General features: G+C 27.0%; 1 protein-coding gene across 10 annotated transcripts in view; it reads right to left on the reverse strand.

The window, feature by feature from the left end:
* The window catches only part of LOC147800859 (serine/threonine-protein kinase mig-15-like), a 35120-nt gene extending 11069 nt beyond the window's left edge, over positions 1–24051 (reverse strand). Inside the window, exons 1-6 of one of the 10 annotated variants that reach the window (XM_087156310.1) lie at positions 23783–23995; positions 22636–22742; positions 20493–20743; positions 9765–9843; positions 6728–6828; positions 5230–5321 (exon numbers count right to left, since the gene is read on the reverse strand). In XM_087156310.1, the coding sequence (XP_087012436.1) occupies positions 6782–6828; positions 9765–9843; positions 20493–20654 (288 nt within the window). In that variant the 5' untranslated portion in view covers positions 20655–20743; positions 22636–22742; positions 23783–23995 and the 3' untranslated portion in view covers positions 5230–5321; positions 6728–6781. Of the gene's footprint in view, positions 1–5227; positions 5322–6727; positions 6829–9764; positions 9844–15850; positions 17105–20492; positions 20744–22635; positions 22743–23285; positions 24002–24026 lie in introns of those variants that run through there. The other 9 variants (XM_087156311.1, XM_087156306.1, XM_087156304.1 and 6 more) reach the window with 9 other exon arrangements.
* Positions 24052–24642: the final 591 nt, after the last annotated feature.

Below are 24642 nucleotides of genomic sequence, written 5' to 3' on the forward strand. Positions count from 1 at the left end.
GTAAACAGGTTTTATGAGAGGGTGTAATTTTTTTTCTAAAATTTCCTTAGTAGTTTTAGAAAATTGATTAAAAACACAAAAAGTGAAATTAACATTAAGGGGTCCAAACTTTGGAACGCTCTCCTGGTCAAACTATGGGGACCCTATTTTCCAAACAGGGTTGCCACTCAAATCTGGAAGGAAAAAAAACTTTCATGTGTTTTCCCCTCTACATATAAGCAATATATTAAGAGGAAACAAGAACTACTGCACTCTTATGTGAGCTATATTAGGCAAACTATATTTATTAGTTTTAATTGCTGGCAAAACAGCTGAGCATACTTAAATAATGCTATAGTAAATGAAATAGTTTAGTACAGCTGAAATATCATGGTTAAATATCCCATTCATTACGCTTTGAGTAGTCACCATTTTTTAAAAGATAAAAATAAGAAACAAAATTCCCTGTATTTTCCCAGTTTATAAAGAAAAAATAAAAATTCCCTGTTATTTTGGTGATTTTTAAATTTCCTGTATTTTCCAGGTTTTCCCTGTTTTTCCTGTGGAGTGGCAACCCTGCCAGATTGCGGTTACCTCCCATATTTGGAAGGTTAAGAATCCAAAGATGCAAAAAAACAATTATGTTAATGCAGAGAAAATACATTTTTGTGTTTGATTTCGTAACTTAATTAATGGTTAGCACTTAATAATAAAAATATTTGAGGTTACGCCCAGAAACCATTTAGATTGACACTTAAAACAAAGAAAATTTGATCATTAGAACAAAAGTTATTTAGCGTGATATCTTTTTTTTGCGCACTGTACATAGAAGATATTTAAAAGATGGTAATTTTAATGCACAAAAGTAACATTTACAAAATTTAAAGAGATATAAAATTTTTTATACAATTTTTTTTCTTATCAACACAGAAAAGAATATAGATATTGAAAAAATTATATAATTACTCCTTTTTCATACTTATGAGTCTTCAAGCATTAAAAGAAAGATAAAAAAAAAAGAGGATTTTAAAAATCGTGAAATTTAAAGAAGTAACTGAGATTGATGATATAGCCATTCATTTGTATTTACTACAAAATCACATGAACCGATTCCCTTTAAAAAGGGGTTAATTAAATGTATGCAGTGTGATTCAAGTATTGTAATAAATAATATTCATGGGTGCCACTCTAAAAAATTTCAAGACAGAACTTATTTTTTGTCTAATTAACACAGTCTGTTAAACAGAATATTTCAAAAAATTATTGCAGCTCACTTATCATGAGGATGATCAATTTATTATATTATTGAGTATGTCAGCGGATAATTCAATGCCAATTTTTTAAAAAATTTCTTCAACAAATAAGAAGAAATTTGAGAATATACATGTAAACAGAAGACAGTCGTAAAATATAGGAGTCTTTGTTAAAAAACAGGAGACTTGGAATGTATGCAATTTTATATTCCTTTTTAATTTTACTTCCCTTTTTTTATTAATTTTAAATAATTATTAATAAATTAATTTAATTGTTAATTTTATTTCCTATATTTTAATTAAAACTAAAAAAAGTGATATTAACATACATATAAAAAGTTTAAAACTATAACAAAATATCCTGCAGTTTTAGTAGAAATCATAGTAAATATGGAATATATCGAATAGAGATTAGAATTGAATAGTTAGAATTGAGGTACAATTTACTGTAGTGCTTTTTTTTGTAGCCAGAGGAAACATTTCCATGCATTTCGCATTCCAACCAAAGTAAAATTTACACAGTAATGCAATACTTTCCAAAATTACTACACAGTAATTTTTTGAAAATGTTGAATTTTTTTCTTATTTAATTAAACAAGTATCAAAATTAACAAAATAATTGAAAATTATTTTTAAAAATTTAACCAAAGGCATTAAAATAATTATTAATGAAATCTAGCAGGCTTACCTGGAAAAGAAGTTAGAATAAATATAATAAATAAAATAATAAAAAATAAATGTAATAAATAAATGAAATAAAATATTTTCCTAAATATTTCAGTTACTATTCTTAGATTATGTTATATTTTAAACTTAGGTGATCAAGTAACAAGTTTAACAGACATATGATTGCTAGAAGAAATTATCTTAAATTTTTCATTCACCATGTATATTTTTTTTGTATTTAAATTCTTTTTACAAGGATAAATAAAGGAAAATCATTTTTATTGATACATAAAAAATATATGTATTGAGAAAAATCCCATAATACTCCATTCTCGCACTTTGCAAATCGTCAACGCATGAAAAAAAAACTTTAAATTTACAGGAATAACTGAAAAAAGAATGATTAACCAGAGTGTATTTATAACGAATAGAGAACGAGAAAAAGGGGTTAATTAAATTTATGTTTTGAGATTTAGACATTATCTCGATATTTTTGATATATTTAAAAACATATTAAAAATACTGAAATTTTAACAAAATATAAGAAAAATAAATAGTGATAAATGCCAAATAACTGGCTGAAAAATTATATAATTATAAATAGAAAACACTTAAATGTGCGATTTAAATTTCGCATACCGCAATAATGTAGTGATCTTAAAAAAAACTTGAAAATCTACAGCATTGATTTAAAAAAAAGATATTAAAAGGTTGCTTGGATTTAGTGATGATCCAATGCGTTTGAAAGTAATTACTCAAATGTGCATTCTAAATAATATTGTATGTAAAATTATATGGTATTGCATGTAAATTTCCTAATATGAATTTAAAAAAAACACAAGAAATCTGTAGAAATAACTATGACAAAGTCAGTAAAATAAATTGTATAAAGGAATAATAAATGCACCAATAGAACTTCGCATATCATAACAATGTATAAACAATAAAGGGATTTTAAAAAAAAGCATTGAGAAAATTTGCAGCATTAATAGCCGATAAAATGATCGAAGTACCACATGGATGTTATAGTATCACAGTGCTTATGATAGTATTCACATAAATCAAACATATCAAAAAGTTATTACTTGAATGCGTGATTTAAATTTTGCGTGTCATAACAATATTGGAGTTTAAAAAACTATGAGGAAATAACTTTCATGAATTGCAAAAGAAGGGAAAAAAAAAAAGAAGATCGAAACACAGATTTATTGGGGGATCGCTCGCATTGAATGTCAATTGGAAATTTCCATGTTGCGTGATCATATTAAAAATTTATTCAATCTGATTGTAGGCGAATAAATCCCATTGAATAGATCAATTCTTCTGTTACAAATCGGAATTCACAACATAACTGGTACTCGTTAAAATAGAAGTTTTAAAAACAATGAGAAAGGACTTTTGAATGTTTGCTATTTTGGAATTACTTTTTTGAATATCAATTTTATATTTCAATGCTTGCCTCACTAGCTCACCAATTTGAGACTAAGTTATTATGGAATTTTTTTATCACACTCGTGTTCTTTTAAAGAAAAACAAAAGAGGATACTGATAAAAACAGAATAATTTTACTTAAAGCATACCTGTCAATATTGGAGAAATAAAATAACAGAGATTTTACTAGTGACATTTTTTAGGCTAAGAGTAACGTTTTGATACATCATGCATAATCATGTAAGTCAAAAAGAGAAATTCAAAATTGGAAATAATATAAGCACTTACATTTATCTAAGTAAAAAATATGTATATAAATCTTAATCTAAAGAAAAAATTTTTTAAAACCATTAATAATAACTAAAACTATAAATACTCAACATACTGCAGAACAGGCAATAGTACTATTTGTTCAGGAATAAGAAAAGAATTTTTACCATCAGCGGATGTTTTATCACCAAAATTTTATTTTTTAATTTCTTCAACAAATAAGGAAAAATTTTGAGAATATACAAGTAAACAGGAGGTAGTTGTAAAATACAAGACCCTTTGCTAAAAAACTGACTTGGCATGTATGCGCAAGAAACGAAATGTAAATTTTAGATTAGCAGAACTACCATTTTGCCAGAATATAAATTATGGATTCACAGAATTCCGTGAATTAGCAATAGAATCACATGCCTGGCTCTAAGGATTGATTCTCACGACTTAGCATGGTGCTAAAAACAAAATTTCCGATTTTTAGCATTTCATTAATTGCCTTCAAGACTCAAAGATTTTATTTGTCTAACAGAAAATGTAAGTAAAACTTTGCATTTAAATTAACATTATTTCAGTGTCTGAAACACGGTTTTTAATTTAAAAATTTAGTCTATTTTGAGTAAAATAAATTTACGATTTACAGCAGTCAATATTACAAAATAAAAAGATATTCTTTCAATTAAAAAATTACAAGAGACCCAGTTTCAGCTGTTTTAGGTGTTCAACTTATATTTTGTTTTCTTGTACAAAATCTATAAGATTTAGAAAATTGAATTTGCAGAGGTGTGTAAAAAATGTACAAGGTTAACAAGGAATTTTACATTTGATGCTTAGTTTGAAAATCAGTTATTGCTATATTTGAGTAAAAAGATACCCTTCAAGTTTCTTTGCAACCCTCAGGTATGCAACTAAAGAATTGAATTTTGACATGCTGAAAGAGGCAATTTATTTATGAACTTGAGTTTTTTTCATGAGTCGAGTTTTGAGTAGTTTCTTTTCTTCAAAATTCCAATTTGTTGAAAAATTATAGCAATTTTAAATGCTTTTCTAAAGAAGTTTTCGTTAAAAAACAGGAGACTTGACAGATATGAATAAGCAATGAAGACGCTAAAAAACTTTTTGTTCGTAATAATGTATTATACAAAATTATAATAGTTTGTCACCATGAATAAAGGAAATTCAGAAACAAAAGTGGATTTAAAAAAATACTTCTAAGACAGAAATTTTCAGTTCCCTAACTCAGACATCCATTTGACAACATTCCGTTTTTCAAATCGCGTTTTCCCGATATTCCCAGTACGTACAAACTCTGATATTTCTATAAGAAAGAGTGCATTTAAAACACACACACACACATAAATTTGCAATTACATAAATTATATATAAATTTACGCACGGACAATTTAATAAATTGTCTTCAAATTTGACCAACATAAATACATTTAGCAATCCACAGCTCATGGTTAGTAACTGATATCAGGTTATAATGAAGTTAAACTAGCACACTATATATAAAAAAAGAAATAATTAAACAAATAATAAATAAATATTATTTTAAAAAATATATTTATTGCTAATTAGAAGGAAAAAAATATTTAAACTTTTATGCAAAAAAAAACAAAAAATGAAATTGACATACTTAAAGCAAAGAATAAAAAGGCTGAAGAGTTGCATGCCCACAAAGGTTAACTTTACAGGTTGGAATAAACCATTCCAGACCACACTTATTGCCTAAAGATAAAAAAAAATAAATAAATTCTAGAAGAATAAATAATATGAATTTAACACTTTTTAAAATTTAAATATCATTATAAATTATCATTCAGCATAGGTACTTCCATTAATATGTCAAGAAATAAGATCTATTTATGCAAGGAATAAGGTGCACTACAGTGATTTATAACCCGGCGCTGAACAGCTGACCCAATTTTTGGGGTTTATGACTACTAATGTTCAACTCCGAAGCCTTGTAATTTTGAACGCAATCCAGAAGACAAGGGAACTCCTGGATCAAGTTTTGGGAGAAATTTGTCTTCTTTGTGGAGAGCTTTTTGGTGGAACTCACCAGCATTTGCTTTCATGGAGAGAAAAACCACCAACGGTTAGCCTGAGGGAAAGTGGACACTCAACCCTTTGCTGTCTACCACAGAGGATATTTTACGTTGGTACTGTGGTCAGTGCAAGCCATATGCGGAATTTGCATTGACCAGCTGCTGCTGGAAGGCAAACACTAACCCCTGAGCCATCACGGCTCACACGACATTGATTAAACATGTATAGAAAATCGTTTTAATGAACGACTTAGTACTATTGTACCTTCATATTTATTTTATCAGTTCATTATATATTATTTTATTTTGACTTTATTCTGTAATCAGGGCTTAAAATTAAAGGTTGTCAATTACTCTAGAATTATACTCATTAGTTTAACTTAGACCCTTGAAAGTCTGCTTCACGATGGTTAATCATTAATAACGGCTCTGGATTTTAAAACTTCCAGTTTTTAATTTTTTAACATCCTCTTCAATATCTTCCAACCATCTTTAACTTAACTAATGGCCAAATCCTAAAAATTAAAAAAATAATCAAATTTAAGCTTTATCTAAGTTTCTTAAAAATAAAAACAGCTTCAAATTTATCGGTTTATAACAGTAAAAATTTTTAAAAAAAGTATACAAGCATTAAAAAATAAATTTGCATAAATAAAAAAAAAAAAAAGAATAAATGTAATAAGCCACTGCACTACGTTTAAATACAAATTACTGTCATTAAATTATACTGCTCAAAATAAAGAATATAGGGGGAAAAAATTCTCATATAAAACTAAAATTAATTCATTAATTTAATTAAGAAATTCATATTTGAAAAAAACTGTATAAAAATCAAGTGCCATTCACTACAAGTTTAAAAAAATGTATTTGAAATTGAATGAAGGAATAAAAAGTATTTTAGTAACGATTGAAAATTTGAACAAGTGTAAATATTGTAAGTATTGTAAATATCTGGAGTAAAAAAATATTTTTTTACCAAGGAGGACGAAAGAAATAGAATTTTTTTAAAAACCACAAAATTTACCAACAGTTTTTATCAAGCAATAAACAAAACAAAAAAATCATGTTGCACAAATAATTATTTACAATTATCAAAAGTATCTTCTCCCAATCCTGTAAGAAATGCAGCTTCAGAAAGGTTCATTTCAGCAGCAATTTCTTGTTTAGCTTTTTTTTTGATACTGCCTCTAGCAAATTCAAAAACATTAAAAACATAGTTTCAATAGCTATAGTAATCAGAAATAAAAAGATAGGAATAATAAAATTCAAATGTCAAACAATTCATATCTAAACTGGGCTACGAGTTTAAAAGTACAAAATCCTTTAAGAGGATGGAAGTTGGCTGGGTTCACAACCCAGTCTATGTGGGTTTTTTTTATATGAAAAAACCTTATTATGTTTGCGGCTAATTGGGGATTTTTTTACAGGTTTTTTCACGAAATGATCTAATTTCGCCCAAAGATGAGTGCATTTTTTAAATATATTCTACATGCATTCTTATATGTACGAAACAAAAAATATGGCTTAAAAGTAAAAAATTATTGCTAGATTATTATCAAAGGTATTAATAAATTAAATGATTATGATGAGAATAACTATTTCAGTCATATTTCTGCCATTTAAATGTACAATAGCATAATTATGAAATTGCTAAAATAACTCTTTGTAAAATGCAAAGCTTAATAAACAATATAATTTGCTTTATAGTTAATGAATGGAATTTCTAGATGCAATGTATACATTCATGAAATTAAATATACATATCTGTTGAGGCATGTGGTATGTTCATTTCTATTTATTAATGTGTGAGTTTCTTATATGTTTTAGAAAGTAGAAAAAAAAATAACTTTAATTTTTATTAAACCATTATAATGCTTTTAAAACAAAGAAAAAACATAATAAATTTTAAATGTTTGTTTCGAAGCATTTTAAGTAAATAGTTAAAGATTTTAATGAACATGCAGAGATGTTCATTATAACTAATAATTATGTATGAATTAAGATATCATGTACTATCAATATCTACAATATATATTTTCATTCCATTAATAATAATTCCATTATATGTTCACTATATAATTCAGGGTTCCCACTCCTTTAACAAAGCAAAAATTAAGCACTTTTAAGGACTTCTTTTTAAAAAAATTAAAGAATTTTCTGAAAAATTAAGAACCTTAAAAATAGTATTGTTTATTATTGAATATTCATATCCCACCAGTGACGAGGCGAATCATTTAACTTTCTTAAAAACAAAATTCAATAAATGGAAGGAAAAAAAAACAGAAAACAATTTTACTATGATGTAAGTAATGAAATAATTGTATTAACTAACAGGGCTTGCCAAAGTAGGAGTAAGCAATTTTTGCAAACTCGGGTAATTTTTTTCCTCTTTAAATTTTTTTTTTTCCCGATTGAAGAGATCTATCGAATATTCGTAATCCAATTTTAATAACTTCATTAAATTGAATTGTAAAATTAAGTGTCAAAATTAAGACTTGCAATTCTTTCCATATGTTAAAAAGAAAAGAGTAAATAAAAAAATTTAGGAGAAACAATGAAAATATTATTACAACAATACTTTGCTACTAGATAGGGATCACATATTCAGTTGTGGGCAAAGTTTGCTAAATATTCAGTTACGCCCAAAAATATTCTTTCTTTTCTATTAATAAAATGTTTCATTTATACAGGAATTAAAACAAAAAGTTAAATTAGAGTTATGCATGAGAGTAGTTTTCTTACAATGTCATGTTTAATTAAGTCCTATTTCAAGTAAAAACAGGCCATACTAACAATCAATAACATAGTTTTTAAGAACAAAAATCTGCAATTAATTATTATTTTAAAGGTTTATTTATTGTAAATAAATTCCTTCAAATATTTAGCTTTAACTCAGTTAAAGATGCCAATTTTTTAAAAAAATGCTTCAAAATCTTCATAATATATGTGTATCATTCCATAATGCTAAATGCAAAAACTATTAGTAAAAGAGATGTCATGTTGTGTTCATTTAACTAACTTTTATGTAAATGACCATACTTAATATGAATAGTAAAAAAATTTAAAAAAATAAATAAAATCATCCAGTAAGGATCTCATTAACGATAAAAAAAGACTACAGATGCTCAATTGACTTGATCTGCAAACTTTTCTACTAAATTTAGTTGAAGCTCTGAGGAGCTGCGTATTTTAAGCATAATCTAATAAAAAGCAATTTTTTAAACTTTACACTCAGAAACTGTAGCTACTACTCTTGTTTGGTAGTTAAGAACACTGTAAAAGCATAATCTAAATAAAAAGCAAGCATATCTTTGATTATAATAGCTTCATTCCTTTTTCGTCTGTATTATCATGCAAAAATATTTCCTTCAATTGATTAAGAATTCATTTAATCCTCCTCTTCATAAATCATTAATATGTTTTTCTTAATAACTTTGGCATTTGTGCAGAAATCAAATTATTTAAATAGATTATTTGTTTACAATTGCCTAAAACATTAATATAAAACTCAAGAACAGTTCAAGTTTTATTACAATGTTTTTACCTTTATAAAATAGCCATTAACTTCCCACTGCTAAAACTGTTCTGCAGATAATACAATACAATTAAAACAATCAAAAAGTTCTGATTTTATAATAATGAAGATTCCACAGAACAATTTAATGTACACTGAAATATTTGAAAGAAATACTAAATTCTTATATGTTTGATGTATAATGCACAGATTAAACTCAATCATATATTAAATATTCAGTTACTTTTTAGTATCTGCTCGACATAGCACATTTTGTCGCATTGTGTGAAAAATTATTAAAATTAAGAAAGCTATCATTTTTAACCAAATTAACCTACACAAATATTATAGAAAACAGAAAGTCTTCTTAATAATGGAGAACTAGTTGTTTGGGTACATTTTTAAACTGATAATGCAACATATGATTAGCAATAATTACAATAAAACTATAATCAGTAATTTTAAATCTCTAACAATAAATTACAGTTTATATAGTTAGAAAATACTTTTCAATTTGATAAATTCTTAAAATGAGCAGTAAATAACTGGAATCAAATGTAAAACAATTTATGTTCAGTTATAAATTTTAAGCATTGAAATTATACTCACTATCATAACAAAGAAGGAGTTGCAAGCCATTGGAATTAGGAAGAGTGACTATAGTGTGAGGTGTAATGGAGTCCTGAGACTAAAAGAAATATAAACATGAATATTAAAAACTTTTGAAATGTTTTGGACAATGATTAAAATGAACTAAACAAAGGAGCAGATATATATATATATATATAAAGGGTACTTAAAAAAAAGAAATGCTGACATAAAATTACAAAAAAAACTAATTATATCTATAAAAAATCATACACATAAAAAAAAAAGATTCTGCATAATCTAGCAGAAAAAATATTGTGTAAAAAAAGGCCCATTGGCAAAAAATAAATAAATAATATAAAATAAAATAATAATACAATACAAATGTGTAAGATGCAGCAAGTATAAAGAAAATTAAATAATAATAATAATAAAAAAAAATACTTGCATAAATGCTTTTCTAATTTAGGGCCCAATAAATGTTTCAATGATACTAACAATTCTTTTTAATTGTCACATATATTTAAAAAACCAAAATTAGTTCATTTTAATATATATTTCAAGTGAAAAATCACATGTATTCCAAATTAGTTTCAATTTCCTGATAAAAAAAGTTTTTTGTTACCACTGCAGCAGATTGCCTTAAAATTTAGTGTTTAATGTTAGTATTTTAAGTCTTTTAAAGACAATTAAAAAAAATTTTTAAAAAATTATGAATGCAATTTTTTATTATAAAACAGATTTTAATTATATTTTACAAAGTTTGATATAACCTTAAATAACCCAAGAATACAGGGATTAAACATAGGAACTTCGTATATTAAAACCAGAATTTTAAAAAGTATATATTAACTGACATTTATTATTCTCTATGCACACATGCACACTAGCAAACATTTCAGATTATTTAACATAATTGCAATGAAATACAAATCATGAAAACACTTAATCAGGGAGCTACTTCAATTCCAAACGTCCTTATGATTTTTGTGCATTGTTTACTACAACATTAACTCCTTATCATATCATACTTATTTATTAACCTTTTCAAGAGGGATCGACATGCCACAACATGCAGACTTCTCCCCAACATATTCTGGACTGTCTTGGTCTGGACCATGGAGTCTAGAGTATCTTATGGAGACCCAGCTTAATGTAAAATTTCCCCCACAATGTGATTCGTCAGACTTTAATGGATAATGGATGCAAAACTGCCGCTAGATGGCATCTCTATCAGTAGACGTTGGAATTTTTCACTTGTTATTAATACACGTGCATGTTATTACTGCACGTGTTAATTATAAATTTATTGTTTAATCGCTAATATTAATATTGTTTTTTAGCAGCTTCCTAGTATCAGCTTGTTTAAAGCTCTAAATGTAAGTTTTTATTTATGATTTCGTTTGTTTGACTATTTTGCTATGAAACTTTTACTTATTTTATGCTCTCAATAACATCGTAAGGATATTCTCTTCTAGAATTGTTTTTTAAACATCAATGTAAATAAATTTTGTTTTAAATCTTCCAATTTGATCCACAAGTGCATTCTTTCCTTCTTGTCTATTTAATTTGTTTATCAATTGTTTTAATAAACTTATTACTTAATCGTTAAAGTGATTGGTAATTTCCAAACAATTAAAGATTATAAAAAGGAATTCTAAATGCTTGCAGATTTTTATTAGAACATCTAGTTAACAGACTGAAATTTATGAAACACATTGCTTAAAATAGAATAATTTTACACATTAATTTGAATTGTAAGGAACATTCATTTATTTTAATTTGTATGGCTTTCACTTAATAATAAATGAACTGAATCAGACAAACATACTGTGATAGTATTAATTATGGTAATAGGTTTTGGATTCTCCTTATGTTATGGTAAAATTTATTGTTATAGTTTCTAATTGTACTATAGAATCTAATTGTACTATCTCTTAACATTTCATCTATTTTATTAAAAAATATTTGTAAATATCAACACACTTCATGTATATTGTTTATACACCAAAAAGTTAGGTACATGAGATCATCTGGAAAGAATTTATTGTGCTGAATGTTTAATAATTTATATTTTATTGAGTGAGGTTACTATATTTAATCAACTCAATTGTGATAGAATTCATCGCCCTTTTGAATGTTTGATTGTTTTTATTTTTTAAACAGAAAAAATCAGTCAGTTCAAATCAGATTATTTTTGATCAAAATTAATCAAAAATCAAATTGTTTTTGATAATTTCTATTTTGAAATTTATGTTCTTATCTGCTTTATAATTAAATGCAATAATTCAGATGACTCTGATTAATATTTTAAGAAAGTGTTCACATAAGTTTTGATACAAAATTAAAGTGTGATATCACTATTTAGAATAATTTGATCATAATTTTTTTAAACAAGTTTTTTTTGTATTATTTAAGTAAATGACATTGATTTTAATTAATTCTGTTTTATTTAAGAATTAAAGATTCTAATTTACGATGATGAATCAGATATAATGAATAAGATCAGATATAGTGAATAAAAGTTAAAAGAATAATTGTTCAATAATATGTGATAATGTTATTCATTAAAGAATACTACATTGTATGTTTGTTATAAGAACTATATCTTTTTCATCTATTGTGTATTACTTTTAGAGTTTCTGTTATAGCAGAGATTATTACTGATTATTAAGAATTTTAGTAATTAAAGATATAGTTGATGTTCTATATAATTTAATGAAATATCTGTGTAGCAATATTTACTTGACATTATCATTCTTTCTTCAAAGTAATATTATTATTAACTCATATCAGATATAATTTTACTTGTTTGAATGACAAAGTATTTGTTTGCCATTGTATGACCTATTGAAAGAGATTTCATAATACATATTTTCTGAGTTGTGTAGATATAAATACCTCACTTTATTTGTATTAGTTTTTTTAAGGATATTTATTTTCTTAAAACAAAAAAGTGGCAAAAAGCAATTCCTCGTGCCGATAGGATGCTTAAGCTCACTGATCGTGTTTGTGCTTTGCATTTTGGTGAAGATTAAATTGAGGCTCATTATCAAGTTTCATTACCTGGCTGGGTAAGTTTCATGTTAGTTTTATTTTGGGCTATGTAATGATATGTCAATCGTTAGGATATAATATGAATGTTTCATGTCAATTCATGTATTCTGCTTCTGTGATAATAGAAACAATGTGTTATTTCATCTTTTTGGGTGTTTATTAATTGAAGTGTTTATTAATTTTAATTTATAGCTAATGGTTTCTAAACATGAAAAAGAAATTGTAATGTAATCTGTTAAAAAAAATTCCTGGCATTTGCCTGGACATTTTACATTTCATGATTATTTTGAACTTCATAAATTTCTTGTTTAACATATTTACTGGTTTTAATTTATATCTACTCTTAAGATAAAGTTGAGATTGTAATAGGGTGTATAAATTTTTTTCTGGCATAAGTAATTTATTTATTATTATTATTTTTTGCCTTTTATGAATTTTATGTTTCAAGTATTAATCAATTTTCGTTTGCACCTGGGGGTCTTTACAGGTGATTTCTTTTTCGGCTTTTATCAGGATCTTTTTTTTTTTCTTATTTTCTTACATGTCATGTTTGACTTATTAATTAATTCTCTAAAGATATATTTTAGTGATTAACTTATATTTCTTAAATTAAATAAATATAATTGTTTATTTTTATAGCCAGTGCTTCCTAAAGGTGAAGAATAAATTGTAATAGGATATATTAACCTGCAGTTTTCTTTGCTTCTTTAGATTTTTCTGACATTGCCCTGGAACTTTAATATTTTCTATTTTTTGCCATACATAGATTTCATGTTTGAAGTATTAATTATTTTTATAGCTAGTGATCTCTAAAGATGAAGAAATTATAGTGTGGTGAATTAATTAATTCTTTCTTGGGCTAGAATTTGTAAATTGTACTTATATAACTGTGAGGTATAATTATATAACCCAAAGCTTGCTCTTTGACTTAGTTTAAAATACATAATTAAGTTTATTTGAAATTACTTTAAATGTTTTGGATCCTAGAGCGTTTTTTCCTTATGAATAGTGTGTGAAGTATCATCCTTTAAGTCGTCAAAAAATGAATTGCTAAATAATTGACTCCATTGAAGCTGATGTTAGTAAAACTATGCAGCTCTTTGGGGTCAGTCATATTTGGCCAAGAGTTAATGAAGCAGAAGCAAGAGTGTTCTTCTGATGATAATTGCCATGGTATGACATTTTTTTTCTATTAATTTGTAGTTATCCAGCATATTAGTCCAAATTTAAAGATTGATATTTCTTTTTTCTTTTTTTTTTTTTTAATGTTAAAAGTATTTATTTGTTTCAGTCATGTTTTCCTAAACTTTTTATGCTTGCCTTTTTTTATACAGAAATTTATTATTATTTTTTTGACAATGTAGTTTATTAACAGTTGTTAAAGTTTCTAAATTTAACTATTTGAACAGAGGCAGAGTTTACTAAAAAATTGCATCAAAAAGGACAATAAAAGCATAATTTTTATTTAAAAAGTATTAAGAGAAAAACAGTTTTAATACAGTTCTTTCAAAGTTTAACATTCAATTAATTGAAATCAATAGCTATCCAATTGCATTTGAAAATTTTTATTTTACGTTTGATTAATTTTTGAACTACTAAAATAGCATTTAACTTTGTGAATTTATTTTAGAAAAATGTAAAAAAAGGCAATAATGTCTGAAAGATAACTTCTCTTTTACCAAAAAACTAAATTAATAAATGTTTGTTTTTGCATTATGTATGTTTAGCCCTGAGAAAATACTACAACATCACTATAAAACAAAGTCTCAAAAATAAGAACCAAGCAATATTTAATAATAATTTTGACTTGTCTGAAATAATAAAAATGAAATTGGCAGATAATTTTATAGGTTTGTTTCGAAAAATTTCAATAAAATAATCATCAAAAAATGTATCTTAAAAAATATATTAGCCTGCTTTATCTTACGTAAATTTTTTGAAATCACTGAAAAATCAATAGAATCAATTACGTCAAAAAAGAAAAACAACAGATTATCTATTATTTAAATGAAACGGACTATTTCTTTAAACGTTTTTACAGTACTTAAAATTATTTATCATCTCGTGATGAGGAGAGAGACGGAGACTCCTCTCCCCCCCCCCCACCCAGAACTTGCTTCTGACAGAACTTTTACTCTGGCCGTTAGGCGGAGTTCTGTAGCTAGGTACAAAGTTGTTTGGGAGGGTGAAAAAGAGCTGCTTCCGTTTTTTAAGCGCGAGCTGGATATCCAACCGCTTTAGGATCCTAGCTGGATATCCTACCGCTTAGTTTGTCTGGATTAAGGGGACATTCTGAATAAACCACTTTTGGTGGTCGACTTCCTCCGGGTCATGAATTTCATGGACATTGTTTAGCTCTGCTAACTTTGGGGATATGGAAGAGAGGAAGAAGAGAGAGGGATTGACAAGACATCTAGGTCTGTTGGTGTATCTTTCTGGCACTGGGGGAGGAAATTGTAAGAGGTAGCCTCTGTTCGTAAAAAAATGGTGACGGGAATGAAAGAATACTCCCACTGTTTTTCTTAAACACCGTTTACTACTTTTTTGACTATCATATTTAGGGATAGTACAAGGACCACCAGAGACGGACTCTTGTGCTTTTGTATAACTTTAAAAGTGCAGAAAACTTTTTTCAGTGGTTTTATTAGATTCAGCATAAAAATTGAACAAATAGCATTTCACATACTGTTTTCTATAATAAATTATCAGCCTGTCCTATGTTATTATAACTTATGCACCTTCAAGCATTCATTAGCACCATGTAACACTTTGTCAATCTTTTTGTTTTGAACATTATTAATGCAGAATCTCAATAAATAATATTTCAATGTCTATAGGTACATTTATGTTTAAAAAATTAATGAATGGAAAAAATAATAGAATCAGCTTTTTCTTTTTTGCTATTATATCAATCCCTCATTCACAACAATTTTTGCAAAAGCAAAATTTAAAGAATCAAGTCTTAGTTTACAATAACATACAAAAGTTTTAATAGCTATAATTATCAGTACCTATAATAATAATAACTATTTAATACATTACAATTAATATTTGTAATTTTAGTAGGTTTATTAAGCATTTCACATTTAATTTCTATCAAAAAACTTTTACAAGCTATTTTTTAACATATTTATATTAAAACAAACTTTAAACAATTTGTCACTGTTCTACAATAAGTCTAAGTAAAAATAGAAGAAATTTAAATCATTTCTGATGCACTAAAAGAGATGTAATTTAACTACGAATATAACTATTTGAATGTATTTTTTATCTTTAGAATTGTTAAATCTTTTCAATTTATGAAAATACGTCACTTCAATCAATGATAAATAGTTTTTACCACTTTATTTGCCGGTTTTATGTTTTCACTATTAATGATAATAACAATAAAAACAAGAGGGGGAAACGAAGATAATTCTACTATAATTCCTGGCTAATTTAATTGATCTGTTCTTCTCAGTAAGAATGATCATTACTATTGAAAATTATTTAATCAAATAAATTCCCTTAATCTTATTTACAATATTATATTAAATAAATTGTGTAATACATAAAAAAAACTATTATTACAATAACTTGGTTAATCATTGACAAAAATTAATACAACATTTTTAATTTAATTTAATTTTCTAAATAGCATATATTGTAATTTAAATCACTAACTCTAAAAAAAAATGCTTTAGCCAGTTTCTAAATTTATTTATAACAACATATCACTCAGAACTTTATTCCTCTAATCTCTTAGTTCGAATCAAATATGTGCTTTGGTTTCCAAAGAATTTTCTTTTAAAATAGTTCCCCAACAAGTAATACACAAATATTTCAATTATTGTGCTTCAGTTGCAAATAATTCATATAAAATATTCATATTCAAAACATCATGTCATTTTCCTTTTGTACCAAATTTCATAAAAGAATGCATCTTACTGAAACTATGTAGAAACTATAATAGAAATTATATATTTTTTTAAATTCAGGTAATAGATTTATGAAATTTTAACGTTCTCAAAAATTCAGTTCGATCTTATGAAGATTAACCAACGAGATATTATTAGACTTCATAAAAACTAACTTAAAATTAAACTGTATCTAGCATAATGAGAGGGGAGGAACATGAAAATTGTCACAAAAGAAAAAAGATTAGGAAGAAAAAAATACTATTTATGATTTCATTACAAAAAAAGCATAAAAAATACAGTATTATAAATTACAATTTCAAAATCTGCAATCTTTGAAATCCTTATATAGCCAAAATCATGAATGAAGTTACAGCTAAAAACTGTAAATATATACATGAATTTTTCCTACAAAATAAATATCTTTATTAAAATTCATAGAAAAATAATTACTTCTTGTCTGCAACAATTATAATCAAAATTTTAAAAATCCAATTAGCACCATATTTATACCAAAAATAGAATAGAAACCCAAAAAATATTATTTATTTGAGTTTATTTGAAATATTTTACTTCGATATTTATTTCAATTTGAGATAATTTACTTTGACGGTTATGATGACTTGATATTTTTATGTATAATCAAAATTGCTATTCGTTAAATTAAAATAGCAATAAAGAAATTATCTTTGAAAAATAACTTTAAAATATTTTTTTAAACAAAAAAATTTACAAAATTTAAATTAACTACAGAAAAAGCAGGAAAAAAAACAGTAGATGTATACCCAAACTTATAATTGATATTTGAAAGTAGGTGGGAAATGTAGAAAACATTTTCTACCCTTATGAGAAAGTGTTGCATGAAACAATAAAACACATCCCACAGCCACCCCTTCCCCCAGAAAAAGGTTAAAGCTGAACTATCTATATTAGAGGTTTATACTTAAAGAGTTTTACAACAAATAGCTTCACAATTGTATAGATTAGGGTCGTAGTAGAAAAATGTGGCAAAATAAATTGCAACACTTAATGAAGTTTCCATTCTTATTCTGCTTCAAAACCATCATTTCATTACTTTTTAGTCAAAGGATACATATTTACACCCCAAGTTGCTTAAATTATTGAATAACTGAGTCAGCTCTTTAAATATAAGAACTAAAGCTTATTTTTAGCTAATTCACAAAGTTCTCTATCAAGAATAACTTTTTGGTAAGAAAACTAGTATTTGATCAGAAAATTATCAGTTTATTTAGGGGAAGTCATAAGATTACAGGGTGGTTCAAAACTATGAAGTCAAAAATGTGAAGGCAGCTAAAGGTGACCTAAATAAACTGATTTTGTATAGGAATGTACAATATATGCTCAAATGCAGTGTTAAAAGTGCTAGCATGTAATGCAGTATTACTCCTAAGTAATTGAAAAACAAGTTAGATAAAAGATTTATTAGCAGTTCCTAATATTAACAGATTTATTAACAGTTCCTAATAGCTTGCAACCAGTTTAGAATCAAATTATAGAATTACTTGATAGAGCGAGTATCAACAAGATTCAAAGAAGTGGCGCATGAATTGGTGTACATGAGCAAAAACAGTCAGCACATTTTCAGTGGCAACCAGATCTTTAGATGCTTCAAGACTATTGATTGTACAGGTTACTTGTTTTATATTTGACCCCACATGAAGAAATACAAGCATGTCAAATGTGGAGAATGCGGTGGCCAGTTCATGAATGTGAGAAGAAATATATTAAAAGCAAGCAGCAATGATATTTTTATCTGTATCAAAAATTAGGATTAGAGCGCATGAAGCCTACTAAAAGCTAAATAATGTATTCATATTTAAAACATACCCAATTGCGAAACTATCCAAAAGGAGCGCAAGAAAAAGATCAACGAAAATATTATTCTTCAATTAAGAAATCATCAAGGTGCCTAATGAAGTCGAAATAGATGCAGAAAATGTTTAACAGTGATTATAAGGCCTTCAAAATGTAAAACTATCATTTAATTTAAAGAAAAGAGCTTTGAAATAAACTAAATAAAAGATTTAAAATAATTTAATTTTATGCAAAATAAAAATTTAGTTATTGAAGTGCAAACTATCAGCAAAAATAAAATACAAAACTTTATGCATAAAATTTACATTTCCTTGAATCTCTTACAGATTGAAAATTGTCATCAAATCCCACGAAATTAACTCCAATGAATTTTTCCTATGATTTATCTTGGTGATAAGAATTTGTGTGACACCTCAAAATTTTGGCATGTCTAAAAAGATCCTTGCATAAGGAATGGGACAAAATATTAGGTCAACTGTGCCATGCATACATATAAAATTCAGTGACCTGCATACAACTCTGCATTAAATGCAAAGGTCTTCACTTTGAAAATTTGTTATTATATTACAGGCAATAAAGTTTTCAAACTCATTTGAAAGTCTGGTACTGATATTTTGCTAAGCATTAAAGTTGTAGAGCATGTGTGTCAGCTTATCTCTTATAACTCTGTAATTTTAAACTATGCACAAATTTTCAAACAAACCATGGAGTGAGGGATATTTGCGTTGCAGTATGCCACTTATTGTAAGTTTTTAAGACTAATTTCGCATAATTTATAATAAATATCTTCCACATTATTATGTACATCATGACAATCAGCCACAAAATGTCAAGATATGAACTAAAGTGATCTTCAAGAACACAGAAACAGATTCCTGTGGCTAAATATTATATTAAAACTATTAGTCTAGTAAAAATAGCATGTAGTCTAGTACTCTAACAAAAAGAGTACAAACTTTACTCACTTAACTATACTTTTACTCTAGTTACATCAGAAAAAGAATAAGGTAAACTACTAAGAAAGCAAAGACAAACAACACACAATTCAATGAAGTCTTGATAACTACATGCTTGAGAACTAAATTTAACATCAATAAAACAAGTCCTAAATAAAGCAAAGAGAAAACTTTTGTTACTTTTAAATCTATTATATGTTATTAACTTAGAAAAAAAAACTTCTTTTTATTTAACCAACATATTAGTCATTGTGTTTCTTTGGATTATTATTTTCTTAAGTTTACTAAAGTTGCAATTTTTAAAATACCATATTTATAGCAATATAAGCCACCCTTTCCTTTTCAATGATACTGAAAATCGAATGCAGCTTAGAGTCGAAGGTGTAAATATTTGTTGAATGGGAGAAATTTAGTTACCCCTTTCAAATGGAAAAATGTCACGATCCATTCTGGTCACTGCACTAGTCACGTTCCATAGGTATATCTTTAGTGTTCAATCCACCCTGAACATGATTGCCTGCATAACAAATGCATAGGATTTCATAATAGACAACTCTTTGTAGGAAAACAGCAACACCAGCACCAATTCCAAAGTCAGTTGCAACAGTGGGAGTGACCAATCATTTTCGGAGCATGATACAGTTAGAACAATTATAGTTTCATGTGTGTATTTAATCTATTCAAAAGCTTTTTATTGTGAAAATTTAAGAAGTGAACAATTAATTTAATCAATCATTCACTTATTATTACTTCCTATTATTAATTTCAGAAATATCTGTTATCAATAAACCTTTTTACGCTACTTTTTATTTTTCACAAATCTGTGTTCAAAATTTGGAGTACAGCTTCAATTCAAATAAATACCATAGAATCATATTAAACGGTAGCGAGTCAGATATGAAGATCTATCACCAGATCATAGTTTAGAGATCCACAGAAAACTCAAACATCAGTTACAAAAAAATTCATTAAAACTCAGAAGGATATCAAAATAATTTACTCACATGAGCGGGTATATAAATATCGTAGACTGCACCAGAATCCAAATCTAGAGCATGAAAACCTTCAGTAGAACAGTACACTACTTTGAGCCAAACACCCTCTTCAATCATCATATCTATTAGAGCAGGCCAGTGAGCTAAGTCTGCAAAAGACTTGAAGGCCATGAATTTGTGATACGGTATTGGTGCCCATTAATAAATTTCTATGCTTTCTTTCAAGGCGATCAAAAGGAGCTTTATTCTTTCAAATTCGACTGGGAAAAAATTATAAAAACAGTCACTCTTTGGTATAGTAGTGATATATTACTCATAAAGTTCTTAAAATTATAAAATAAAGAAATCAAATTCTGGTAAGAACTCTTAATTAGAATTAATCATCATTACAATGCTGTGATAAGTAGTCTAATGAAAAACCTACAAACAGGTTTATAAATAATATTTGTTATGCTTTGAAATGGATTTACGTTTAAGGTTATACATATTAGAATTGATGTAAATATAAAATTCAAAATGAAGTTTTAAATGTTATCACTAAACAAAGAAATCATACTTTTGTCAAAAGTAGATACTTTACAAGAATTCATCACTGTTTGAGTCATTAAAATGAATAATCTAAATATAAACACTGCAAGCTGTTTTTTTTAAAGAAAAAACACACTTATAAATACACAGTGGTACCTGGTTAACATGAACATGTTTAACATAATTTTTTTAACAGGGTGTTTAGCCAGATTTTTCAACAAAAAATAAGTACCTTTTATATACTTTTTAAGCACTCTAATTAGGATCTTTGCAGTAATAAAAATATTTTTTTCTATTGTTTAAAGTTCTTACTTTATAAACATAATAAAATTCAAAAGAATCAAAATTAATTTAAAAAATTCAATTTAAAAAATTTAAAAATCGTGTCTTTTTTTGTAATTTAGAACAAGAATCGACAAGGCAAAGAAAAGAAAAATCTCATTTTAAAATATAGAAAATTAAGCACTTTTTACAAACCCGAAGTAAAAAAAAAACCACCTTTAAGGGCATTTAAAAAACGCAAACAAAAAACTAAGCAACTTTAAGCACTTTTTAAAAATGCTACGCACCCTGTTTAACATGAACTAATTTTTTATTCTCTGCACAATTGAATACGCACATAATACTTTGAAGTATTTTTAACATGAAACATCTTTTAAGATGTACTTGAATTTCATTGCCCTTGGATTAAAATGTACTTTAAATGTGAACAAAAAATTCAGTTCCCCTTGAACAGGTAAGAAAACTAATCATTCACAGTTCTAAGAGTTTTTTAAATGCTTTGTTATCGAGTTACACGTTTATGCAGATTTTATTGCTATTACAAGAGTAATACTGTTTTACTACGGTGTGTTCCATAATTCAAGCAGGAAATAATTTTAATTGAAAACACAAGTTTTAAATCAAAAATTGTGATTTAAAAAAAAAACCAACAAAAAAACAACCTAGAATTGCATGTGTGATAGCGCGTGTGAAATTTTAATAGTCTAAACCCAGAACTTCCCACAACACTGGCATTTTAATTTCAATATCCGCATTTTATTAATCAAATGACATAAAGCTCAAACATTGGGTGACTTTTGGAACACTCTTTATTCCAAACAAATAGCATTTTTTCAGCTAGGAATACAAGTAATATTATGTAATTTTTTTAAAATTGTTAATACATGAATTAGAGTAACAAACCATGCCACAAAAATTTGACATCCTTAAAACAACTGACAGTAACAAAAATGACTACTAAAACTGTTCCCTAAGAGCTATCTGCTACTCTATTTAAGTGCTACTCTATTAAACAAGATTTGTCTTACTTATAGTTTTGAGGATAATATTATTTTTAATTTTCACAAATAAACTTGAAACTTATATATCATTTTCTGAATAAATACTTTAAATAACTATAAATACTTAGTACATATAACAATACTGCATTAAAATGATAAACAATGCATAAAATTAATGTTAAATAAAATGATACATTATTGCACTAAAAAAGAAATGTAAAAAGGTTAGCAATGTGTAATAGCAAAGTAATTTTGGAAGTGAAGAAAATTTTTTTTTTTTTAAATGCAATGCAAAGATAGAAAATTTTAAAAATAGAAAGGTAGTTTAAATAATAACTAACCATCAAATCAGCTAATCTGATTTGTTTTTGACTACCAGTGATACCACCATCAATTTTTTTATATTTGTAATCTCAGCCTCCAAAAAGATGTTCAATATTTTTGTCATCTGGAAAGAAAAAACATTTTAAATTAAGTGCATAAATAGGCACAGTTACCAACATGAAAATAACAATCCGAGGATTTTATAAAAGTGTAAATTTCATACCAATTCTCAAGTCATTTATATAACATTCTAGAAAAAGTAAATTTTAGAGATTTTATAATCATTTAGAAGAAACTGGTATTACAAATTTGCTGCACTGCTTTTAGTTAGCAGTCGTCTTTAAATGAATAATGAATTTGAATACTACTTGTATTTATTATTTTAGAAATAATGACTGGAGACAAAAGAACTGTTGCTATCATGAGGACCCCAGACGGAAAATAAACTAGAGTAGTTTTGAGGTCTAGAACAGGGTTTCTTAACCTGTGGTTCATGGACCCCTTAAGGGTCCATGAGACATTTATAATAAATTTGGATGGACATTTATAATAAATTTGAAACTAAAACTAGCTCAAAAATAACAAGTGCAGAATCCACCTAAAAAAAAACACAAATCCATAAGTTTTTCGATCTGATGATATCCATATACAATTTTTGTACACATACCTTTTACTACAGACTCCTCCTTAAAAGTAATCAAACAGTTAGTATGACGATTTAAATTAAAACGGCTACTCGAAATAATATATCAAATTTAATAATAAATTGAAAACGCTTATAACTAATTTCGTTGGATTTAATTGACGTGTTTACATAATTGCATAAACAAGCAAATAAATTCATTGGTGTAATAATAATTCAACTTCAACAATTCATCTACAAGGAACATCGAGCAGAACAGGCACAAGGGCTTTCACACCAGTTACGATTCATTCAAAAGGCACATTCAACAGAACAAACAGCAGAACTTCCACACAAATTAACATTAACAGGGCAATTACAATTCAGTTAAATTTATTCATTCACAAGGCACATTCAATAGATCAAGCAAAAGAGGCAGCCAAATAATATGCAAATATGTAACTAAGTCAACTCATGTGAAGAATTTAGTGCCAAAAACAATATTATTTATATAAAAATTACAATAAATGTCGTCAACATGCCTAAATACTCGAACATGCGAACTTTCATTAGTTAACCAGAAATACAAGTAGCCGTGAATTTAAAAAAAGATTGTGCACCCTGAAATAGGTAGGGGATACTATTAAAAAAATACATTTCTATTTTAATTGAATTCTTTAATTTAAAAATCCAAACTAATAGCAAATTTAAATGGTAAAGATAAAGTATTGGTTTAAAACCAATTTCCAAAGAATGTGAGAAAATATTTTTACGCTTTTAGCTTACTTGTTTTCTATGACGTTTTTAGTTTTCCTTGGAATTCAAATTTTATAAGGGGTAAGATAAAACCGCGCAGCAAACTATTAAGTAAACATCTTGAAAGGAAGCAGAAATAAGAATAAATCGCTTTATTCCATTCTAAGCGAAGAGGTAGCTTGTCGAATCCCACTTTTACCGGATTTTATTCCAAATATTCCTATTTCCTGGTATATATAAGTCCCGCAATGAACGGATCGTAAAGACACGGTTCCCAGCAGATAACCGAAGTCAGGCATCACTGGTTGCGGTCAGTGCGCGGGTGGGTGACCACTTGGATCAGTCTGCGTAGGGACCGAGGGTGTGCGGTATTGGTCCTGTCGTTAAACTGTTCCACCGTAAAGTGTTCGACTTTGAGTGCAGGTCATCGGGCTACCGAAGCGGGGGTGCCATCCCCTCTGCAGAGGATCGAAATTGTGATGGCATGTCTTCGGATCATCCTCAGGGATGTTTCCCAGACAGTCGCCAATAGCCCATTGTGCGACGTAAAATGAACTACTACAACAACCTGGTATATATTTTTTATTATACAGTGAACGCGAAAACCCTGGATATTATTAAGTGGCGTCCTTCTCTGTTAAAAGGG

Source organism: Parasteatoda tepidariorum, unplaced genomic scaffold (assembly GCF_982258835.1).
Source record: "Parasteatoda tepidariorum strain Cologne lab strain unplaced genomic scaffold, Ptep-v5.0 scaffold_12, whole genome shotgun sequence".
Taxonomy (NCBI): Eukaryota; Metazoa; Arthropoda; class Arachnida; order Araneae; family Theridiidae; genus Parasteatoda; species Parasteatoda tepidariorum.